General features: G+C 52.9%; 1 protein-coding gene across 1 annotated transcript; it reads right to left on the reverse strand.

The window, feature by feature from the left end:
- Positions 1–1,007: 1,007 nt before the first annotated feature.
- Positions 1,008–7,042, reverse strand: LOC116475185 (putative spermatogenesis-associated protein 31C1). Its single transcript, XM_032164371.2, is given in 11 exon segments — positions 1,008–1,513; positions 1,515–2,140; positions 2,143–2,441; positions 2,443–2,503; positions 2,506–3,666; positions 3,669–4,235; positions 4,238–4,423; positions 4,426–4,742; positions 4,998–5,058; positions 5,618–5,675; positions 6,839–7,042. Coding segments are annotated over 11 exon segments (3,981 nt in total). The 5' UTR covers positions 7,028–7,042; the 3' UTR covers positions 1,008–1,057.
- Between the last annotated feature and the right edge of the window lie 636 nt (positions 7,043–7,678).

The raw sequence follows: 7,678 nt of genomic DNA on the forward strand, positions 1-7,678 counted from the left end.
GACTCAGAAAGTCCAGTCCTGTGATGGGATGGTGCTGCCCAGGGTGGGTGGCTGGGGCCTGACAGCAGTCCCCCAGGGAGTGACCACATCACCCAGGCGGGGTCCAGGGAGCCTGGCCTGAGACCTGCCCAGTGCATTGAGAGTACACCTGGAGCCCACTCCACCTGATACCCCCACAGCCCTTGCTGGGTCTGACCTCCCAGCAGGGTCATTCACTCATCTGGGGCAGGGGAGTTCACCACCCTCAGCAGCCTCCATGAAGGCCGCCCCCCAGCCCCCCACCCCCCACCTACACATGCACAGAGCTGGAAGGTCTGTCCCCACCGCCACTCCAGAGTGCAAGAAAGGGAGAGGCAGTGGGATGGGGACTCTGTGCTTCGCATGTTGGTTGAGCTAAGAGGGCCCATCTCCATCCCAGCCTTTGTCAGGGAGAGAAGGGGCTTCCCGGGGGCAGATATTATCTATTCTCCACCAGGATACCCAGGGTCAAGACTTCTCCCACTTCTGAACTCAGGGTCCAGCACTCTCCCACCCAAACTTCCACAGTTTTGTGACACATGAAGCTACTTGGCTGTGGCACTTCCTGGAGCCTGCATGGAGATGTTCAGCCCTGTGACATCTCTGCAAACCTTCTCCCTACAGCTGCATAAAGTTTGAGGTAGACAGTAGTAGTGGAAAGATGGGTTGAACCTTATTTCAGAGTGGGATCTTCATAGATTTTTCTCATCTTGTTTTTAGATTTTTTTGTTGTTTGCGTAAAGACAGTATTACAGAAACGTAAGGTTCAGTGAAGGAACTCAGGATGAAAGTGTGCTTACAGCACCACTGTCAGCATCCCTCCATGTCCTGTCACTTCTAGAAACCAAGCTCACACCAAGCATGCCACAAATAAAAGCCATCACCCTCTTATGAATAAAAAACCATATATATTGTGGAATATTAAATGTTCCGTGTACTAACATGAGAGAAAATACTTTTTCTCTACCTAGAGTGAATTTTTTCTTGGGGACTTGTTTTTCTCTAGGGAAGGCTAAAAAAGAATTTGTGACCGAACAAATTAGATACCTCCCCAAAGAAGACAGTGCCTTGGACAGTGGTGATGGTGGCTGGAGGCACTGGGTGTCTTCGACTGGTGCTGAGGGGGACTGACTGGGGATACAGCTTTCTTGGGGAGCAAGAGTTGGGGATGTCACGGGCCCCATTGCTCGTTGTTGCACCGGACACTTTTCAAGGGCTGCTGATCTCTGATTTGCCTGTCTCTGTTGGGACAACTCTGGCTCTTGATAGTGGCTTGTTGACTGCTGGCTGCATAGCTCAGCATTCTGCTGTGTTCTGAGTAGAAGAGGTGCCTGTGGTTGCAGGGAAACCCACAGACTGGGGCTTGTTTTTGCTCATTTACCTTCGAGGCATGGCGCGCATGGCGAAGTGACATTTTCTCCTCCAGCATCTGTCCAACTGCTGTCATGAGCTCCTGAGCTTCAGCACTGCTGCTGTACATGCATGATCAGTTTTTTTACTGTTTTTTGGCTCTCAACAGTGACCGGTGCTGGCTTCCTTTCTTTCTCTGAAAAAACCCTCTGAAAAAATTGCTTGATGTTTTCTCCAAAGTGGCTTATTGAAGGAGGCTGTTTCTTTGATGGCGGTAGCTGGACGCCTTCATTCTGATGGGTGTCTTCTCTCTTCCTGCCCGGGGTAAGTTGAGGAGTCCTCAATCCTTGAAACATTTCTTCATGTTTTTCTAAGTTGGGCTTCCTAGAGTTCTCACTCTTGTGAGTAGGAGGAAACATTGGGCTTTGGCTCTTGCATGAGCCTTGACAGTTTGGGTTCCTGGGCTCCTTGTGCCCCAGGTTGCTCCATTTGGCTGCCATGAGGTCACATAGCTCCTGGGAAGCCTGCATGTTCCCAGTAGGCATGCTCTGGAGATGGCCCTGGGGCACTTGAGAAGCCAAATTCTCTGAAGCATGGGGCAGAACAGATGCTTGCCCATCTGGAAGGAGCACAACAGTGGCAGAAACATCAGGCTGGGTCTCTGACTTCGTGGCCATTCCAGGCTCAAATTCATGAACAACCTCCTCCATAAGACACAGCTTTCTTGGATCTTGGGAGACAGACATTCTAGGGAGTAGAGAGCTTTTGCTGGCCCCGGAGCCTTGAAACCACGGACATCCTCACTTGTGGCTTGGAGGTTTGCCATCATAGGGGTTGCCAAGGGGACTCTGGGTTGTGGCACTGCCTCCCTGGTCTCTCCAGCCCTTGAAGATTGGGCTCCTAAGCTCCTGCTCTGCTGGATGCTGCCTGTGAGGCTGTATGTGAGGGGCTTAGATGGCCACCTGCCCTTCTGTCCAGCTGTAGGAGCCTTCAAGGACCCATGATCATTCCTATATGGGATCCCTTGTGGGGCCCTCTGAAACTGCTTACATGCAGGTGAGGAGGCCTGAAGACTCTGGCATATGAACAGATGCTTTGGTCAGCACCTGCTTTCTCAGACTTGCCATTGGTGGCTAAGGAACGTGGCCACCTCAACTTTTGAGCCAGACCCAGATTCACAGGTGGCCGAGGAGGGACCGACAAGCTGTGTACTGCACAAGGATGAAATCTTTTCCAGTTTAAAGCACTGAATGGGCTTGAGGACCCTGAGGGGTAGACTCCACCTGTGTTTGGCCCAAAACCTCACAATATGGGCTCCCAGCACCTGCTGAGTACACAGCTCAAGGAAGGAAAGCACCTGGGCTGTGTTCACACAGGCTTTCCCACTTTTTGGGGGCGCTAGATTGCTGGTTTTTACGTGGGTGTTGGACACAGGAAAAGCCTGGTTGACAGCAAGCCAGGATCGACGCACACTCACGGGGATCAAGCCCTCGTTGGTCTGGCCTAACTTCCTGCCCATGTGGGTTTTCAGGATGTTTTCTATATGATTCCTCTCTGTGCATCTTAATAAATCACTTCCCGAGTCACTCCTCAAGGGCTTCCTCAAGTTCCTTTCTGACTCCTCAGAGGTCACCCCCAGAACCTTCCCTGGGAAGCTTTCCATGCCCCTGAATAGATTTTGCGGGGTCTCACCCAGAATTTGCCCCAGATGTGGGCATGGGTTCCTCTCTAGCTGGAACTTCACCTTCTGTGCCTCCTTGCTGCTTTTGCCTGTGGATGTGGAGGACTGCCAGGGCCTGGGTTTGCCCTTGGCCTGACTTGTCCCTGGCGATTCATCCCGAAGCTGCATCAGATCCAGAGACTCTTGGATCCTTCCAGGTTGCCCCATGTGTTGCTCCAATTGTCTCCAGAGTTCAGGACTGACTGGAAAGTTCTCAGGCAGAATGGATGTCAAGCTTTCCTGGGGAAGGTTAGGAGTGGGGACACTACAGATGTCTTGAGATTTTTGGACCCTAGAGGGTAAAGCCAACCCACCTTCTAGTTGTTTCCTCAACAAAGGCCATTCAGGGTGCTGAGTTTCAGGTAGGGAGAGAGCTTGCACTTTGTTCTGCGATGCAGGGCAAGCTACTCCAGTGTTCTTAATCAGGGATGGAAAAGCAGGAGATAGGACTGGGAAAGAGGATTGAAGATGGGCCTGAGCCTCGGCCTGAGCCATAGGTGTGGGCCGGAATTGGGGTGTGGATGAAATAAAGGGTTGGGACTCGGGCCCCAGATGGGACAGGGGCTGAGCCTGGAAAACAGTGGGGACATTGTAGTCTCCCTTTGAATTGGGCAGACATTGGAAATTTGATTGAAAAAAGGAGGAGACTGTAAAGTGCAAGACCAGTCAGTGACCCAGGCATTAGCCACCAGGGATTTGCTGTGCAGAGAGGGGAGGCCCCAGAAAAACTGGCTATAATTCTTCTGAAAACTTTCCTGCAAGAGCCTAGGATCTGAGAACTTCTGAGGACTGGGTAGCTCTTTCAAGTTCTCTCCCTTGTTCCAGAAGGGTTTTGGGGTTGTGGTGTCCTGCTCAGCATCCAATTTCACTAAATTCCCCAAAGAATTTAAGTGCTTTTCTGGGGTCATTTGGTCTGTAAATGATCCATCATTTTCTTTTTCTTTCCAAATGTTGATCTTGGCTCTTTCTGTGACTTGTATCCCCACGGCATGCTGGCCATCAGAGCTGAGCAAAAACGGGCTACCAGCTTCCATCTGACAGGTCTCTGGTGGGTGGCGGGAAAGATGATCTTGCTGGACTGATGAATTGAAGACGCACCAGGTTCCGGTAGTCTCCTGCCACCAGGAGAAGGCAGAAACTTGACTGAGCCGCCAAGGCCTGAGATGGCTGGGACAGAAGCCGCCAAATCCTCACGTGGAGACAAGCTTTGAGGGATGGTGCCCAGTGGAAGTGCCACTGAGTCACAGTGAGATGGAGTTATCAGAGTGGAGTCCCTCAGGGGAGGAGCAGTGAAGCCTTTTGGAGGAGGCAGAGAGCAGGCCAGAGGATCAGGGTGTGTGGTGGGTGAGGGAAAAGTGCAGGTGGCTCGGGTGAGAGGCGTTCTAGGAGAAGGGAAGGTTCTGGTGGCTGGGAGGCACTTAGGGAGGAGACTGAGGTGGTCATTGGGCCTGGTGATGGGGTAGAGGCCAGATCCTGAGGATACTTGGTTCAAGGATCTGGGGAAGCTAACGGGTAGAGAGTGGGAGCAGCATCTTCCATAGGCTCATGAGAGGACTGGGAGGCTCCATCAGGTGCTCTTTTGCCCACCTCACCTGGGGGGTCTGGACCAGAGAGCTGACCAAAGTCACCTTTGTCAAGGTGTGGCCCCAGGAGGCTGCAGGAGACAGGAGGCACAAGCTGCAGCCAGGAGCAGGTGGGTGCGGAGGGCAGAGTAGGTGCTTGGGCCACAGCCCCTCCACCTCCCCACACCCTGAGTTCCCGATTCTCCTGCTACCCCTTGCCCCAGGGTTTTACTCCCATCCTCTGCCCCCCAGGTCTCCCCATTCCAGGTCAGCTCCAGGCTGCCTATGGCCCTGGGGTCGCATCCCAGCCCTGGTAGGAAGGATGCAGGGAAGGGGAAGTGCCTCACCTCTGCAGTTGTGAAAGCAGGTCCCAAGTCTCCTCCAGGCCTCTTGGGCACTCTCTACAAGCTGGAAATCAGGGTTAGGGCAGTGAGGGAGGGGCCTGGGATCTCACAGGAGGCTGAGTGGATGTTTCTTTAGGGAAGACCTTGGGGAATTAGGCCTGGAACCCACCCATCTGTGTCCAAAGCCACGTGGCCCAACGGTAATAGCAAGGCATGGAGGGCAGGGCTTTGTCATTCACAAACGGCTTCCACACATGGACCCTCCACCCCCACAGTCCTCACAATTGCCCTGTGGGGAGAAAGGACTGGGGTGGTCTCAAAGAGGAATCAGCCTTAGCAGAGTTGAACAGCTGTTCCCAGGGAGTGGGAGGCCCCCTCACCCCACTCCGCATCCAGGCAGGCATTGGTCTTCCCAGGACACACACACTGCCCCCTGCTGGGTAACGCTCAGTCCCTGGCCCACCATGGCTTCATTCCGGCATGGAATCTGAGAAGGACCCGGGGTTCTGATTTCCTTCCTAGGAGCCCCAACCTCAGGCTTCTTCAACTGAGTTCTTCAGAGTCAGTTCCCTCCGGGACAGATGAGATCAAATTAACTCTAGTGTGCCCTGGCAGAGCCTTACCTCTCGGACTGTGGTTTTTCATCCTGCCTCTGGGCCTCCCCCTCCACCCTACTGGACACTGGGAGGCACGATGACATGGGGAGACAAGATGATGCTGGGAGAGAAGATGACACTGGGAGACAAGAAATGGCGATGAGCTAGGACCGGCTGTCCATCTCCGCCCCTAGCCCAGCCACAGCATGCCGCACTCACGAACCACATGGCTCTCTCTGTCTTGCTCAGGGAGCTCTGTGTACTTCCTCCCACTCATGTTTAAATGGATGATAAACTGCTTTTCTTCTTAGAAAAACAGGAAGAGGGGGTCGGGCATGGTGGCTCACGCCTATTATCTGAGCACTTTGGGAGGCTGAGGCAGGTGGATCACCTGAGGTCAGGAGTTTGAGACCAGCCTGGCCATGGTGAAACTCCGTCTCTACTAAAAATACAAAAATTAGCCAGGCGTGGTGGCGGGCGCCTGCAATCCCCAGCTACTCAGGACGCTAAGATAGGAGAATAGCTTGAACTCGGGAAGCAAAGGTTGCAGTGAGCCGATATCGCTCCATTTCACTGCAGCCTGCGTGACAGAGCAAGACTCCATCTCAAAAAATAAAATAAAATAAAAATAACACACACACACACACACACACACACACACAGGGATTTTCAATATGAGGTCCACCATGGACGCCATCAGTCCCTGTTCCTCTGCTCCAGGAATACCCAACCTCAGGCCCGCAGGCACCACTGAACTGTCAGGTAGGATTCTGCTTCCCAGGAGACCAGAGGAGATGCTGGGCTCTGGTGGGAGGCCCTCAGGGGCCCAGCACAGGTCCCATATCACCCCACACAGAGGAGGCTGGGCCCCGAGCCACCTGCCCCAGGAAGGGGCTGATGAGCCAGGGCTCAGGGCCTGGCCTCGGACAGAGACCTCCCCTGTCTCATGGCCAGAGACCTCCCCCATCTCATGACCAGTCCTGGCCGCTAAGCCCACGGGTTTGATTTTGCCTTGATGCCTCCTGCGGTCCCCCACAGATGGACTGAGAGCTTGGCATGGAAATCCCAGTACACGATCTACCCCTACCAACCCCTGGCTGCCCTGCCTCTCCCTGGAAGGATGATGTTCTGGTCTCTCCTGAGACTTCCCATTGCAGAAATCTCTCCCCTGGATTTGGAAAAGTGGAACTAATAATAAAAAGAAAGGAGAGAATCAAGCTCTGTGGGTCCGGACTGAGGGCTCCTTACCTTTCTCTTCCCAGGTGATGGTGAGGGTGGGTTGTCACAATGGAGGTAAGAGAAGTAGGGGAGTAATAGGAAGAAGAGCCCCAGGGCAAACACCAAGGTGAGGAAGATATCCAACACCCATGGTGTGGAGCTGGGGGCATTTAGCGATGAGGCACTAAGTAATTTTAGAGGAAAGGGAAGATTCTCCATGTGAATAGGTGTGTGTTGCTTTCAAGCAACTGAGCTCTGGGCATCCCCGTGGAGACTAGGGACCGGGGCCCAGGCCTAGTCACAGAGCTGGGGCCTTCACATCAAAAGGGGCTCCTTTGTTGGGGAGGGGCAGTGGGAGGGAGAGGGGCAGTGGGAGGGGGAGGCTGAAGCACAGCCCCTCCCCACCCCCCAAGCCGGGGATCCCTCCACCCTCCCACCTTCCCGATCCCTCCTTGCCACTAAGTTTTGTCAGTGATAGAACTCAGCCAATTTTCTATTCTTTCTCCCTGGAACACAGATATTACCTGGTTCCTTTTATCTGTTGGAGATGGTGGCTCGAGGTTACCTGCTTTATAGCCCTTGAAAATCTGAAGTTGATTCTGAAATTTTGGCTATGTACCAGAGATTTTTATTCTCAGAATCTCGTTCATCCTCAACTCCAGCTTTCCCGCACAATGTTTTTGTCTTATATCAATCCAGGGACAAAATGTAAATTCTTTTTACTCTTATTTAGTTTTGCAAATTTTGAATAGTAAGTTTTAAAAAATTATTTCTATCTCACTTTCTTTTTTTTTTTTTTTTTTGAGACGGAATCTCTCTCTGTCGCCCAGGCTAGAGTGTAGTGGCGCGATCTCGGCTCACTGCAAGCTC

The sequence above is a fragment of the Hylobates moloch genome, unplaced genomic scaffold (assembly GCF_009828535.3).
Source record: "Hylobates moloch isolate HMO894 unplaced genomic scaffold, HMol_V3 SCAFFOLD_10, whole genome shotgun sequence".
Taxonomy (NCBI): domain Eukaryota; kingdom Metazoa; phylum Chordata; class Mammalia; order Primates; family Hylobatidae; genus Hylobates; species Hylobates moloch.